General features: G+C 53.4%; 6 protein-coding genes across 6 annotated transcripts; 2 read left to right on the plus strand and 4 right to left on the minus strand.

The window, feature by feature from the left end:
• BO85DRAFT_292677 (glycosyltransferase family 31 protein) lies at positions 1 to 2,062 on the minus strand. The gene has a single exon (XM_025655281.1). It carries the CDS (start codon positions 1,902 to 1,904, stop codon positions 465 to 467), a length of 1,440 nt encoding a protein of 479 aa, XP_025515959.1. The 5' UTR covers positions 1,905 to 2,062; the 3' UTR covers positions 1 to 464.
• BO85DRAFT_292680 (uncharacterized protein) lies at positions 2,063 to 2,653 on the minus strand. Its single transcript, XM_025655282.1, has one exon. It carries the CDS (start codon positions 2,524 to 2,526, stop codon positions 2,221 to 2,223), a length of 306 nt encoding a protein of 101 aa, XP_025515960.1. The 5' UTR covers positions 2,527 to 2,653; the 3' UTR covers positions 2,063 to 2,220.
• BO85DRAFT_292675 (uncharacterized protein) lies at positions 2,653 to 3,291 on the minus strand. Its single transcript, XM_025655280.1, has one exon. It carries the CDS (start codon positions 3,119 to 3,121, stop codon positions 2,780 to 2,782), a length of 342 nt encoding a protein of 113 aa, XP_025515961.1. The 5' UTR covers positions 3,122 to 3,291; the 3' UTR covers positions 2,653 to 2,779.
• Positions 3,292 to 3,881: 590 nt separating this feature from the next.
• BO85DRAFT_449143 (signal recognition particle subunit SRP72) lies at positions 3,882 to 6,599 on the plus strand. Its single transcript, XM_025660095.1, has 4 exons — positions 3,882 to 4,475; positions 4,566 to 4,839; positions 4,898 to 5,042; positions 5,103 to 6,599. Exons 1-4 carry the CDS (start codon positions 4,155 to 4,157, stop codon positions 6,319 to 6,321), a joined length of 1,959 nt encoding a protein of 652 aa, XP_025515962.1. The 5' UTR covers positions 3,882 to 4,154; the 3' UTR covers positions 6,322 to 6,599.
• A 61-nt stretch (positions 6,600 to 6,660) lies between these two features.
• BO85DRAFT_292798 (Gfo/Idh/MocA family oxidoreductase) lies at positions 6,661 to 8,348 on the minus strand. The gene is made up of 2 exons (XM_025655283.1): positions 8,156 to 8,348; positions 6,661 to 8,075 (listed from the first exon to the last, which is right to left on the minus strand). The coding sequence occupies exon 2, from the start codon at positions 8,044 to 8,046 to the stop codon at positions 6,784 to 6,786; it is 1,263 nt and encodes a 420-aa protein (XP_025515963.1). The 5' UTR covers positions 8,047 to 8,075; positions 8,156 to 8,348; the 3' UTR covers positions 6,661 to 6,783.
• A 1,361-nt stretch (positions 8,349 to 9,709) lies between these two features.
• On the plus strand, positions 9,710 to 13,079 carry rfeF (putative transcription factor RfeF). The gene is made up of 5 exons (XM_025660096.1): positions 9,710 to 10,208; positions 10,380 to 10,442; positions 11,328 to 12,165; positions 12,228 to 12,295; positions 12,343 to 13,079. The coding sequence occupies exons 1-5, from the start codon at positions 10,098 to 10,100 to the stop codon at positions 12,766 to 12,768; spliced, it is 1,506 nt and encodes a 501-aa protein (XP_025515964.1). The 5' UTR covers positions 9,710 to 10,097; the 3' UTR covers positions 12,769 to 13,079.
• The last annotated feature ends 366 nt before the right edge of the window (positions 13,080 to 13,445 follow it).

Below are 13,445 nucleotides of genomic sequence, written 5' to 3' on the forward strand. Positions count from 1 at the left end.
CATAAATGAATCTAAAGGAGTAACATGTAGTTATTCAAAATAATTCTTTGTTCTAGTCTAATTGCGCTATACAAAGCAACACACCCGGGTCCTTCGAATAAATGTACAATTGGTATGAAAGTGTAGAGAAAAAGAAAAGTGTAAGAAACCCAAGACTATGTACCTGTATCGCGCACGAATCTGATATCATCCCAAGCTAAACAATCAAGTCAAGTTTCATGATCTATGCGCCGTTAAAAAAGAAGCAAAATTATAAACGTGGCTAGCGTAGAAGAGGGGGTGAAAGGAATAACCCTCTTCATATATAAGTGAAGAAGTTAGGGGGTAGGACATGAGACAACCTGTAGCCTGTAGAAGCAGTGCAGGCGATTTTGAAGATGGATGAAGGTGGGGGCGGAGGGGGAACGAGGGGGGGATTGCATGAATAGTAAATGTGCCAAATTTGAAAAGATAGGCGGGTCTTCTTAGGCTGCTCGCCAGATCAACTCTAAAACTTGATCACCTTGCTCCGGGTCACGGTGGACGTACCATTGACGGACGCGGTTTCCGTCAATGATGGCGTCTTCGTGCAGGTAGCTAATCTTTCCCTCGTCCTTTAAGCGGAGAGGACCAAGCTCATGCAAGTACGACTCGAATACAGCACCGTTGTGGCTGTCCCACGTGAGCTCCATGCTTCTGTCGCCTGGCTTCTTCTCGCTGCTATACTTCACCACCGAGAAGCCGTTGGTGAGGATCCAGCCATCTCCAAAGTGCCATTTCCGCAGGAGACATGAATCACCGCAGATTTCGGTGACCGCACTGGCTTTGGCCATGTCCGCGTGGAACCAAGACTTCCAGTGATGTACTGACAGCGGCGGTTGCCGTTCCGCCTCGAAAAACCCGGACACATCGCCCATCATGTCGAGCTGGTGCAGGCGGTGGTCGATGGTCAAACGAACACTGGTGTACTGGTAGATGCAAAGAGAAATTCTGCGGTCGCCCGTCACATCCATTCTCTGGCAGTCCTCGAATACTTCCGGCCGGCTCAATTCTTGGATCAAAGGCCGGGACAAGAAGACGCCTGCGCCTCCAAATCCCATCAATCCAAACACTCCAACCTGGGGAATGCTTTCAGACAGTCCTCCCACGTACATGGGTTTCGTTTCATCATACTCCTTGAGCCCTTTGACCAACTCTGGCATCGAGAGGAAGAATGTATCGTCGTCCATGACGCACGACCATTTCGTTTCTGGACGCGCATTCTTGGCCAGGTGAGGGACCAGCGAAAAGTATCGGCGCTGGTACTCTTCACTCGACTCCGATATTGAGAGATTTATTCCAAGCGCATCAGCCTTTAGCAGAACTTCGTGTGCCCTCTCATCGGGCTCAACCAAGGCAAAAATGTGAGCATTTGTATAACCCGCCCAATGAGAAAACGCGTCCAGGGAGTCGTTCAGCCGTTCTATCGTCGTAGCGACACCGAAGTCGATGTGGGACGCATCCGCATGTCTAGGGGGTGTCGGGACTTGGAGGGACACCGGGTTTGGTATTAAGCAGTCCTCATGCAAGAGCTCCTCCGGTAGATGAAGTTGGTCGCCATGGGGCTTTTGCGGAAATAAAGGAACTTGGAGACGTTGTGACAGCGGCAAGACGTTGCTGGGAGATTGAGAGGCGACTACTTCGCGTCGCACGTACTGGGTCAGTTTCTGGACGTTCAAGCGGCGGAGAGCCTCGAAGTCCGGCTGGCAGCCAACATCGGAAGTGATGGTAATGTTGGAAACAGTTTCCGTGGTCACGCGCTCGGATTCTAGACGGGGCCAAAGGAATATGGTGAAGCTAGTGACGATACAGCTGATGACGACAAAGCGCAGCAGCTTTCTCTTCCCCATCGATGACCGCGGTTTGTCCGCAGGTTTTGCCCACATTCTCGATTTTCCGTGTCTCTCACGTATAATCCCCGGTAAATGGATAACTGGAGTAGGATGAAATAATCACAGTGATCGCACTAACAGTGCAAGACCATGTCGAATCTTCCGGTAAGAGGGGACAAAGGGGGGAGGTGGTGAGTACCGGGGGAAGGAGGGGAGGGCCGGATACTGGGCGTGTAAAGGAGGGAAGATTGGCAGCGAAGAAGGGGGGAAGGAAACGTGGAGAGGAAAACCCAGAGGATAAAATGAACAGCAGACGATCTCTGGACCCCAACGGATGAAGGAAAGAAGAACGCGGAAAGAATGACGAAGGTCAGCGGGCAAGCGACAACGTCAATGGAGCCAAGGTTGAAAGGGAAGGCTGATAGGCGATCAACGGGGCTCCAAAGCAGCACAGCGACAAGAAACACCAAGAAACAAGCACTTGCACGGCTCGAAATTGGTCGGATCTGACCTGGCGGAGACCGGCGACAAGCCAGGGATCGGCCATGCCCTGGACTTTGGGAAGATGGGACGCTGGAAGCCACGGATGGAGTCTACGATGCTTGGTCGAATAAGAGCCGGTCTGGCCGTCAGGGCACACCTGCTCGGTGTCCACTGGGGGCCCTCGATCGGCCATTCAAACACGCTCTAGGAGATTTTAGTCTGATGCTTTCGTCTCCAATGTCTGCAGCGATGGACGGTGACACTCTCCCAGACTCCCCCAGGGTTGCGTTAGGGGTCCGCCTTAGCGGTTTACCCTGTACCAGTTCCCCCGTCGCCATGGCTCATGGCGCGGTCGCATTCTCGCTTCCGATGGCAAAAGACGCCGCCAGCCAGAGGGTTATCATCTACGGTAGTAGCAGAACCTAACACTGTACACTACCCCTAACTTATTGGTTGGTCTGCTGTCTATTCGGTTGCACTAGGCTAGACATCCGCGGGACAGCCACCGTCGCCGCAGCAGCTGGTGGATGGCACAACCGCCCGTTGATTGACGCGCATTCCACTTGGGGGCGATGGTCCAACCGGACAGCGGGGGCGGCGGCTTGATGACGACGGCTGCAGGCGAATCGCTTGGCAGTGCGTCTCATGATGGGCTTATCGACTTCCTTATCTGGTCGGTAGTGTGTGTCTGTGTCGCCAGCCAGTTGCATAGTGGGAAAAGCCCTGCTGCGGGTTGGCGAACTGACCAACAAGTGGTGCATGTGCATGTGTTCTCGTCTCGAAAGCATAAAGAAAAAGGCATCTGTATGCCAATACAACCTCTGGCACGAGATGTCAAGAAAGTCTTGATAAGTTGACTATCGCTTTCTTTTCTAGTGACCACGCGTCGACTCCATCAGGGAATTATTCTCTTCCTTTGCGAGCCACTCGCCGTCGCAGCCTTTTTCCGGCACTGCAGCCTCATGAGATTTGCTCCAGTCGCTTTAATTTCCCATGGCCAATTGCGATGAAACGGATGGATTTTCATTATCGCTCGTCGTCGGATGAGTTCGCGAGATATGATATGTAGTCTAGTTCCTATGTCCTGGGCAGTAGTGATAATAGATGTCGCCAAAGCTAATTAACACCACTAGTCAAGTACTAAGCATGGGCTTATATTGCGTGCATGGATTCGTACCACCGATACACAGATAAATTGTGCGGGCTGAAGGCAGACAAATACTTTCAATCGATCCTGTGCATTTTGGTTTCAAAAGATTCCTATAAAGTTGCTTCGTTGCCCCAGCTGAACGGCTTATCGCCAAAGGCTGTCTGCTTGTGTTGGTGTAATCTGCCCCTGCATAATTCCATGCAACGTTGCCCAGAGAAGAGTAATCAAAAGCAACGCCGTGGCGCGGTGAGTAAGGGGCATAAAATGTGAAGCACAACGGCCAGTAGTCTAGACCATTACTGGGACTTATTGTTGCACAACAGGGTTGACATTAGATCAGTCAAGAACCCCCCGACAACTGCATAATTTAGTTCATTTCATTTCCGCCTTGGAACGAAGTCACATGGTGAGCCGGGGGGACTACGGGGGGCGCCCCCACCCACTTACGCAGAGTTCCCCAATGGGGAAATATCTCGATCCCGCACACATGGCTTCCAGCGGAGGCCACCTGCCAGATCATCCTCGGCCAGTCTATACTCTCGACTTTACTACTCGCTTATTGCATATGTCCTTATTTGTGACTCGATAAATAATCCACCTCTCCTTCCCTCCGAGCCCTCGTCGGGCCCCTCATCCCGTTCCGCGTTCCGCGAATTGACACACATTCCGCTATGGCTGCCCAGTCGCTGAGCTCGTTGCTACAACGGGCATCCATTGACGACCACGAGGAAGTCCTGCAGTCATGCAATGCCGCGCTGGTCAAGTCGAAGTCGGACTTGCATGCTCAGCACATAAAGGCAGTTGCTCTGCTGAAGCTTGACCGCTATGAGGACTGCCTGCGAGTATTCGAAGAAGCCGGTGATGGCTTGAAGAACAGAGCAGCTTTGGAATACGCTTATGCTCTATATAAATGCGGCCAGCTGGACCCGGCAATTGAGGTGGTATCTCGTGTCGCCGGTGAGAGGGGTGCGCTGCATTTGGAAGCTCAAGCCGTACGTTATCACTTCCCAGAAAGGCTATCTACTCTCGGATATCTTCTGTCATAGTCCGTCTGGTCATCCTAACTCTCATCTTTCGTAAAGAGCTACCGTTCCGAGAAATTCCGTCGCGCTGCCGAGATTTACGAAGAATTGTCGAAAGACAATGCGTCCCTGTCGAACGAAGAGAACGATTTGCGCATCAACTCGTGGGCTACGGATGCCCAGCTGCAGTGGAAGGGCTACCCCCAGTTTGTACGCCATAGCAGGCCGATGCGGGATGATCTAGAGGCGTTCGAGACGGTCTATAATGCAGCTTGCTTGAGTATCGCCAAGGGCGAGTTCCAGCAGGGACAAGTTCTATTGACTCGGGCTAAAGGTTCGTGTGCTCAACCCCGCATGGCGCACGAGAATAGTAGCTGATCAGCTTTACACAGAACTCTGTCGTACATCGGAGGATCTCACCCCTGAAGACCGGGCTGCCGAGCTTCTTCCGATTGCCGTGCAGCAGTTGTACGTCTTGCTTCGCCAAGGAAAGTCGGAGGAAGCACAGTCCGTCTTGGAGGAAATTTCCGTCAGCGAGTATGTTTGTCACAGAACCCTGGCTGAACTTGAACATCGGAAGCTCACATAAACCAATAGTATTCCCGAGCTCTCGACGAAGAAGATCGCTCAGACCAACATTACGCTTGCCCGTGGCACCACCACTACCAATCCCTTCGCTCTGTACAAGGCTCTTCACGAGATCCCCGAATCCACCGACAGCGACAAGCTCTTCGAATACCAAGATAACCTCGCGACGGGAAACTCATACTCGGCCGACCTCCTCGTTCAGAAATACGATGGCATCATCCGCTCCACCTCTAAGGCGCTCGCTCAATCTGGCTACCCCTCGACGGAACCTCGTGCCAATCTGCTTTCAGTCTACAATGCTGCCGCTCATGCACGTGGAGAAACAGGCACCAAGGCCCTGAAGCGGATACTATCTGCGCTCGACAGACGGCCCAAGGACCTTGGCCTTGCCCTGACAGCCGTCCAGCTCTACGTGGTTGCGGGCAACACGACGTCCGCAATCACAACACTAGAGCGAACCTTCCAACTGCTCGACGAGTCCATCTCCGAGCAAGACAAAGCAGTCCGCTTCAACCCCGGCCTCTTGAGCATCCTCGTCTCCCTCTACAAGTTGGAGGGCCGTAAAGTCCAGATCCGGACCGAACTCGCCAAAGCCGCAACCTACTGGCAGAGCCAATCAGCCGAGCCACCAGCCTCCTTGCTCCGCGCCGCAGGGGCATCCCTCCTGCACTCCTCCGATCGCTCCGACCTCGCCAAAGCCGGCGACCTCTTCAAGTCCCTCTACCAGAAAGACTCGACCGACCAGTTCGCCGTAGCCGGCTACGTCGCCTCCCAGGCAACCATCGACTATTCCAAGGTAGAATCCCAGGTCGACAGTCTCCCCTCCGTCGCGGACCTGATCTCAGGCGTCAACGTCGCCTCCCTCGAAAACGCCGGCATCTCCCCCTCCTCCGCGGCCAACGCCGCCGCCGCCGCCATGGCCGGCGCCCGGAAGAGAAGCGCGAAGGACAAGGAAGACCGCGCAACCAAGCGCGTTCGCAAGGACCGTCTGCCCAAGGACTACGATCCCAGCAAGACACCCGACCCGGAGCGCTGGCTGCCTCTTCGCGATCGGTCTTCGTACCGCCCCAAGGGCCGCAAGGGTAAGCAGCGCGCTGCGGAGCGCACACAGGGTGGTGTGGTGAACGAAAAGGCTGAAGAGTCCCCGGCTCCGCCTACTCAGAAGGCCCAGGGAGGAGGCGGTGGAGGTTCTAGCTCGAAGAAAAATAAGAAGAAGGGCAAGCGGTAGATGCAGTAGATGATAACCACCGCTTTCCTTTATTTCCCCCTTTTCTTTCTCACTTTCCCTCCGTTTCTTGCATCGCATTTGCTGGCAGGATACCAATCTAGATGTTGTTGTTGTTGCATGTTGCAGAGAACGAAGCATGTGGAATGATATTTGATAGTCTCGGGTTGTAGCTAGATAGAGCACACGCTGATGAGTGAACGGCCTCCAATCCTCCATCGTGAGTAGCAATCTGAGCCGTATTATAATCAATGATATGCATGATACATAATAAAAACTGTTCCTTGGATCAACTGCATCCCACTAGACTCCGTGCCGTAGATAGAAACCATAAGCATGATGCACGAGGTAATTAGTATAAATAAAAACAAGACCCCGCCTGGCAAACGCAATAGCAATCTTCCCCACCCTTTCCCTCCACACATGCCCTCCTCCATCATTAGATCACTCGACAGGACAAACAATTCAACCCAACGGAGTCCGAATAGTCCCACACTGGCGATCATACTGCTCGAAGATGGTCTGAAACAGTCTCAGATCCTGAATCGCATCCTTCGCCGTCGTCTTCACAGCCCTATCCTCCGTCAAATACGCATGCAGCGCCTTTAACTCCTCGCGATAGCTCTCCTCCCACGCACTCACCGTCTCCGACCTTTTCATATCCCCATTCTCATCGACAGTCTCGACAACCACCTTCACCCCGTGCCGTCGACCATACGGCAGGCCGTACTGCACGCTCACGGTCTTCGTATCGCCGTAGATGGTTAGATGCGCATCGCATCGAGGCACGGCATCGGTCCCGGTCTCGTACATCAGCGTGAACGCGTGTTCGCTCTTGCCGCCACTGTAATAGTGGAAGACGGCAGAGTAATAGGGTTCGTTGACGGAGATGCTGGACACGGCGTCCGGATAGCCGAGGGTATCGCGCATGAGGCCTAGGTCATGACATCCCAGGGACGCGAGGAACTCGCACAGGGCGACGCGCTCTTTGCTGAGGTCTTGGCCGAGGAAGGCTTCTCCGAGGAGGCCCTGGAGGAGCTGGGGGCGGGTTTTCCCGGTCATGGAGTCAGAGGGGGAAGAAGGGGGTGAAATGGGGAAGGGTTGGCCGTGTCCGTTCACCTCGTTCCAGACTTGCTTGCGCGGGGCGGTGGCCGTGTGTGCGGAACTGGGGCCTGCAATGTTGCGGCATCGCGCGTAGTAGATGCGGTCGAGACTGGCGACTTCTTGTCGGAAGACGGAGGCGATGCTGGGGGCGTAGCGACGAGCGCAGGCGACGAAGACTTTGGCGCCGTTGGGGGCGTGTTTCTCGGCTTCGATGATGCGTTTGGCGCTGGGGATGCTTAGGCTTAGCGGGGTTTCGACCATGACGTGTTTGCCGGAGTGGAGGGCCGCGATGGTGTAGGTCTCGTGGTACTCGTTTGGCATGAAGTTGAGAATTAGGTCGATGGTTGGGTTGCTGAGGATGTCCTCCGGGGTTGGGGCTACTGGGATGGCGGTGCTGGTGCTGGTGCCGTGCTGCTGCTGGTGGTGGTGGTCATGGTCGTTGCAGATGTTGCCGTTGATGTCGGTCTCGTACGACAGGGGCTGCTTGGAGCCATCGTGGATGGCTTGGACCTGGAACGAGGTGGGAAGCGCACGGAGGGCTGGGAGGTAGATGGCTTGGATGGCTTTGGCGCCTTCGTCTGCGGTGAGGATTCCCACGCGCAGGGTGGTTGAGGTTGAGGACATGTTTTAGTTTATTTGGATTCTGGGTTCTGCTGAGACGCGTGATGGTGAGGTTAGTGTTTGTTGTTTCTTTCGTTTGATAGAGAGAGTGATGAGAATGTAAACCACGTACTTGTTTTGTATGTAATAGATTAGTTGTGCTACTTGATGGAGATCAATCGTCAGGGAGGGATAAGAGTGAGGATGAGCTCTGAAGATCGAGCGACGGTGAAGAAAAGAACATGGTCCGAACGTTCGAGGGATGGAATGGACGAGTCTTCCGAAGGGGGAAGTGAGGTGAGCTGGTATGTATGTATGTATGAGGTGCAAAGGGGGTTAACCCGGTAATAATGATACCGACTGGGTGCGCTGCACTCAGTCCCTTGGAAGAAAGTATTTGGCAACACTGAAGTGAGGTGTCTGAGATAAAACAAGGGATAAAGAGTAGCACTGGGGGTGCTTTTTCGAGGGTCCTCAGGGAGAGTTTGTGTTACTGTTCTTCAAACCTGGTCGCAGGGATGTGAAGCTTTTTCTGCACCGGAGATGGCATGCATGACATCAGTGGCCCCCCGTGGAATCTGGTCTTTGTTGCCATCCTGCCCTGTCATCTTCTGTTCTCTGATTTTATGCTTAACGCACTGAAATGCTCTAGAAGGTCTGATAAAAATGTTATTTTAGACTACACCAGGGGTCCTGTTGGTTTGGTCTGTTCCAGCCGAGCTAGTGATGTAGCCCTATTGTTTGGCTGCGCCGATCCGTGCGTTCTGTCTGTGTGTCCCCGATGATGCCTGAGATGAGGGCCCATCGTTGATTCGGCAGATCCTTTACGCTGCAAGCTTATTTCTGACTACTGCATGCAGAGGCGCGGTCGACTATGGCCCCCAATCCCATGACAGCCGTGATTCCGAGCACGAAATGGCGAGGGTCAGCTGGGATGGTGATGGCTTGTTGGGTTTGCTGTGAAGTCAGTCTGCAGTCATATTGAGTTATCATGTGCTGCGCTTGATCCGCTGTGGCTGTGACAACTACCATTATCCATGTGAGGCACAGGTAAATATCGTATACGAACTGTTCTGCTCAAATATGGTGAGAGTGCTTGTCAGCAATTCAGCCTTGCTAGGTTGCAAAAAAATTCATCTAGCCTGATCCTTGAGGCTGGCAGGAAGAACACCAAATGGATGAAATCAGCCCTACGGAATCATCCAGAATGCTTCTGGCGTGCGGGGAACGGGGTGAACGATTGGCTTGTACAGACTTTGACATCAATGCACTCCTGCAGGGTTCCAACAGGCTATAGTACAGTTGTACTGATCTGTAGGTCCCGATACATTTCTTCTTTAGAAACCTCGGGATCACTAGAAATATTTGCGATTATTATGCGATATCCATCGCTACGGTCAATAACTGCCGGTTGCCATCATAGAACGAGTAAGTATCAAGTGAGGGAAAGGGGGCAGCTGGGTATAGCTTCAGGACACAAACCAACAGTGGGTCTAATGTAAGAAGAGGAGGGAGTGGGCCAGTCGTCATCCCGAGGTCGGCTAGTCCCAGTCCAGCTGTTTTAGCACTTTAGCTCTTGCTTGGATGGATCTCTTCACGGGCAGTGCTTTTATAGTGGCAGTGACGCCGTAGTGCCGTCGGTTTTCTGCTCTCCTTCTGACGCCATTCTTTTTCCACCCATCAATCATCCTATTCCCTTCTCCATTTCTCCCCGATCTATTGTTTTCCCCCCCTGACTATACTTCTTTTACTATCTACCTACTGACTACGTAGTTGGACGTCAGCTGCTGTACCAAGATGGGGGTAAGTGCCCAACATATTGCCTTTACAACTGTTGCTCTTTCTTGTTTTTCTTCTCTGCCCCGCGTATCTGCCCCGCTTCACCTCAAAGTGTTTTTGTGTTTCTTCTTTCTCTTGAGACCATAACTCTACTACTACTATACTATATCCCAAGACTACTATTTAGCCTCGAGCAGGCTGCATCGAATACCACCCAACTAACCGCTGCATCCTGCACGTCCTTCTCTTAGTTTGCATCCAAGATCGCCGGCAGTCAAAACCCACCACCCAACAACATGAGCGCAAACAGGCCCGGCGTTTATGGAGGCGCACCTCCGACAGGCTATGCTGGAGGCCCTCCAGCTGCACTGCAGCCTGGCAACAATCCTTCTTCTAGTGGTAATCCTGTGAGTCCCCGCCCTACCGGGCAAAACTAAATCTTTAGTGATCCCCTCCGCCCCTCTTCTCCCGTCCTTCCTTTGAACCGTTCAATTTTATCCCCGGCGTCTTTACCCAGTTCGTTTTCAATTTATCACTGTCCACAAAAAGCTGACGCATCTCTTTGCGACCACTACCAGCAGCAGCAGCAACAACCCCAGTATCAGGCTTATCAAGGCTCCCCTGCGCCATCTGGTGGTCCGGTAAGCTAGAACTTGTTTTTCTCTTTTCTCGTGTCTTATATCTTTCCTCGATTTTCTCCCCCAATTTTCGCTTTCATTCGGTTGGCACTGCCCCTCCTCACTGCTGGGTCACCCTCTCCCTCCCATCGTGAGAGTTACTCTCATCGAATGAAAGAGAGCCAGGGTTCACCTCCCTCTCCACTGTGGCCCCCTTCTGCCCCTCCAACCTTCTCTTCGCGCCCGTGTCACACTTCTGCTTTTCTATTTCTTGCCCTCCTCGCCCGTTTGCTGGAAAATCTGGACGCCATCTTCAAGTATGTCGCGACCTTATTATAACCAATACGGCTATCCGCCTCAGCTACGCCCGGGTTCGGCCCAGCAATCCCCATATCCGACTTCGCCGCCCCCGCAGCAGCAGCCTCAGTATCAAGCCTACGCGCCTTCGTCGGCCCCTCCAAACAAGCCGGTTCCCTCGCCATCGCCGGGTCCGCACCCAGCTTATTCGGGTTCTCAATCGCCCTATCCAGGCTCTCAACCGTCTTACGCGGCGCCCGCTTATCCGTCGGCATATCCGGCTCCTCAGGCTCACTCCCCGTCGCCCTATGGGTCTCAGGCACCACCACCGCCGCAGGGCTATTCGCAACCACCTCCATATGGTACTAGGGAGCCTCCATCCGGACAATATGGACAATCACAGCAGGGCTATAACAGACCCCCGCCTCCCCCGCCACAAACTCAGCCCTATGGAGCTCCTGGACCGCAGTATCCTCCACAGCAAGCCTCTCAAGTACATACTACATCCCAGATACCCGCATTTGTTTGCCCTTGATCTGCAGTCGTGTTTCTCGCGTATTTGCTTGGTTTTGACTAGTGTGACCGAGAAGCTAATGTGTTTCAATGGTCTAGGGCCCCTCCTACCCCCCGCAGAATGCACCTTACCCCGGCGGACCTGGTGGACCGGGAGCGCCTTACGGTGCCCCTGGAGGTGCTCCTCCCGCCGCCCGCGCATCCGACCAGCAGATCGCTGCCTACAGACAACTCTTGATCGGAACTATCCAGGAGAAACGACTCCAGAGCTTCTGGCCCCCCGAGAGACTGGATCGATTGGTTCAGACGCTGGCCAACGAGGCCCCAGGAAAGGTCAACAAGCTGATGCACGAACTCCGTGTGCCCCAAGAGGTGGCTATGGACATTATGAAACTGTCTCTGTTCGACGTCATCCTCTATGTTGATGACAGCGGCTCCATCGAATTCGAAGAGCGCGGCGTCAGAAAGGAGCAGCTGGTGCAGATTATTGAAATTGTTGCTGCTGCGGCGTCTACTTTCGATGAAGATGGCATCTCGGTACGGTTTATGAACAATGCGGAGCAGGGAGATGGGATCCGCAACGCCGAGGATGTTGGCCGCCTTGTTTCGCGCGTCCGCTTCCAAGGCCTTACTCCCCTGGGAACCGGCTTGCGCAACAAGGTTCTCGATCCCATGGTTGTGGGCCCGGCCAGAGCAGGTCGCCTGCAGAAGCCAGTTCTTGTCATTACCATCACGGATGGACAACCCGCCGGAGAGCCTCTTGATAGCGTCTCTAGCTCTATCGGCTACGCCGTGAGCGAGGTCGCTCGGACTCAATATGGACAGGGTGCCGTTTCGTTCCAATTCTCGCAGGTGGGCAATGACACCAAGGCTCGGGATTTCCTTGCCTCGCTGGACGAAGACCCGAGAATTGGCTCGTTGATTGATTGCACTTCCAGTAAGTCCACTTACGCTAGTAGAGCCCTTCGAGCATAACAGGTTTACTGATGTTGTCAACAGACTTTGAGGTCGAACAGGATGAAATGTCACGCGCTGTGCCACCCGTGTACTTGACTCGTGAACTCTGGGTATGTTCCAATTCACACATCACACTGCAATATATTAACTTTTCTAGTGCGCTAAATTGATGCTTGGGGCTATTGATTCCTCGTACGACACCAAAGATGAGAAGGCTGCTGGCGGAGCCGGTGGACCCGGTGCTCCCCCGTCGGGACCTCCCTCTGGGCCTCCTTCTGGACCTCCTGGAGGAGCGCCCCGGGGTGGACAGTACGGTGGTGGCTACAGTCAACCCGGATATCCCCCTGCTCCCAGCTACGGTCAACCTCAGCAGGGCTACGGCGCTAACCCAGGCTATGGCCAGGGATACGGCCAAACCCCCTACCAGAGCCAGGGTCAGGCCCCAGCACCGGGATATGGCCAGCAATACGGTGGTGGATATGGTGCACCCTCTCCTCACCCCAACCAGCCTGGATATGGACAGTCCTCTGGAGCGCCACGAGGCTACTCCCCCTACCAGGCACCCCAGCCGCCCAGGTACTGATAGACCACGTTCGCTTGTCCTATGAGACGGAATTGCAGGGCAGGGGCGCAAATGTGAACCCTCTTCTTATTCTTAATGATTGTTGTTATTCTTCGGACGTTAGCAAGCAGATTTTCGTAGGCGGGAGAACATGGCTGGCATGGCAGGCTAGGAGAAGGGCAAGGATAGACCCAGTTACATGATTAGCTAGCTTATTTGTAAAGCAAAATTGGGCAATGGGATAATGATACTTCCGTGACCACACTCATATGACTCTCATCGATCATTGACTGACATGGGATTGGCATGGACCAGTGTTGCGATCTTCAAAATCTCCCTCCCAACGACGTCATCTCTCAGCAGGCCCGCCCCGCAGCCATCACGTGCGCTCACCAATCACCTTGTGCGCTGAGTCTGAGGCATAGTACCCACCAATTCAGGCATACAACATCGGGACAGCGCTTGCATAGTATGACCATTGTCAATGCTGGATACGGAAAAAAAAATAACTTCCATGAGTAACATAATCACGTTATGCTACTGCCTGATATCTATCTTCCTCTATAACATCCTCCATCTTACACACTCTCTCATTAGGAAATGGAATATGATTTTAATTCATGGAACTATCATCCATCAAGCGGGCCATATTGTTTCCCCGTATGTATAAAGCAATCAAGGAAGTTGTATGACAGACA

The sequence above is a fragment of the Aspergillus piperis genome (assembly GCF_003184755.1).
Source record: "Aspergillus piperis CBS 112811 unplaced genomic scaffold BO85scaffold_8, whole genome shotgun sequence".
Classification (NCBI taxonomy): domain Eukaryota; kingdom Fungi; phylum Ascomycota; class Eurotiomycetes; order Eurotiales; family Aspergillaceae; genus Aspergillus; species Aspergillus piperis.

Bases quoted from the DNA above. Each gene is read 5' to 3' on its own strand.
- BO85DRAFT_292677 (XM_025655281.1), bottom strand. From the start codon at position 1,904: ATGTGGGCAAAACCTGCGGACAAACCGCGGTCATCGATGGGGAAGAGA.
- BO85DRAFT_292680 (XM_025655282.1), bottom strand. From the start codon at position 2,526: ATGGCCGATCGAGGGCCCCCAGTGGACACCGAGCAGGTGTGCCCTGAC.
- BO85DRAFT_292675 (XM_025655280.1), bottom strand. From the start codon at position 3,121: ATGCTTTCGAGACGAGAACACATGCACATGCACCACTTGTTGGTCAGT.
- BO85DRAFT_449143 (XM_025660095.1), top strand. From the start codon at position 4,155: ATGGCTGCCCAGTCGCTGAGCTCGTTGCTACAACGGGCATCCATTGAC. The intron at 4,476-4,565 runs GTACGTTATCAC...TCTTTCGTAAAG, and splicing joins TGCATTTGGAAGCTCAAGCC to AGCTACCGTTCCGAGAAATT. The intron at 4,840-4,897 runs GTTCGTGTGCTC...AGCTTTACACAG, and splicing joins TCTATTGACTCGGGCTAAAG to AACTCTGTCGTACATCGGAG.
- BO85DRAFT_292798 (XM_025655283.1), bottom strand. From the start codon at position 8,046: ATGTCCTCAACCTCAACCACCCTGCGCGTGGGAATCCTCACCGCAGAC.
- rfeF (XM_025660096.1), top strand. From the start codon at position 10,098: ATGAGCGCAAACAGGCCCGGCGTTTATGGAGGCGCACCTCCGACAGGC. The intron at 10,209-10,379 runs GTGAGTCCCCGC...GACCACTACCAG, and splicing joins CTTCTTCTAGTGGTAATCCT to CAGCAGCAGCAACAACCCCA. The intron at 10,443-11,327 runs GTAAGCTAGAAC...TCAATGGTCTAG, and splicing joins CTGCGCCATCTGGTGGTCCG to GGCCCCTCCTACCCCCCGCA.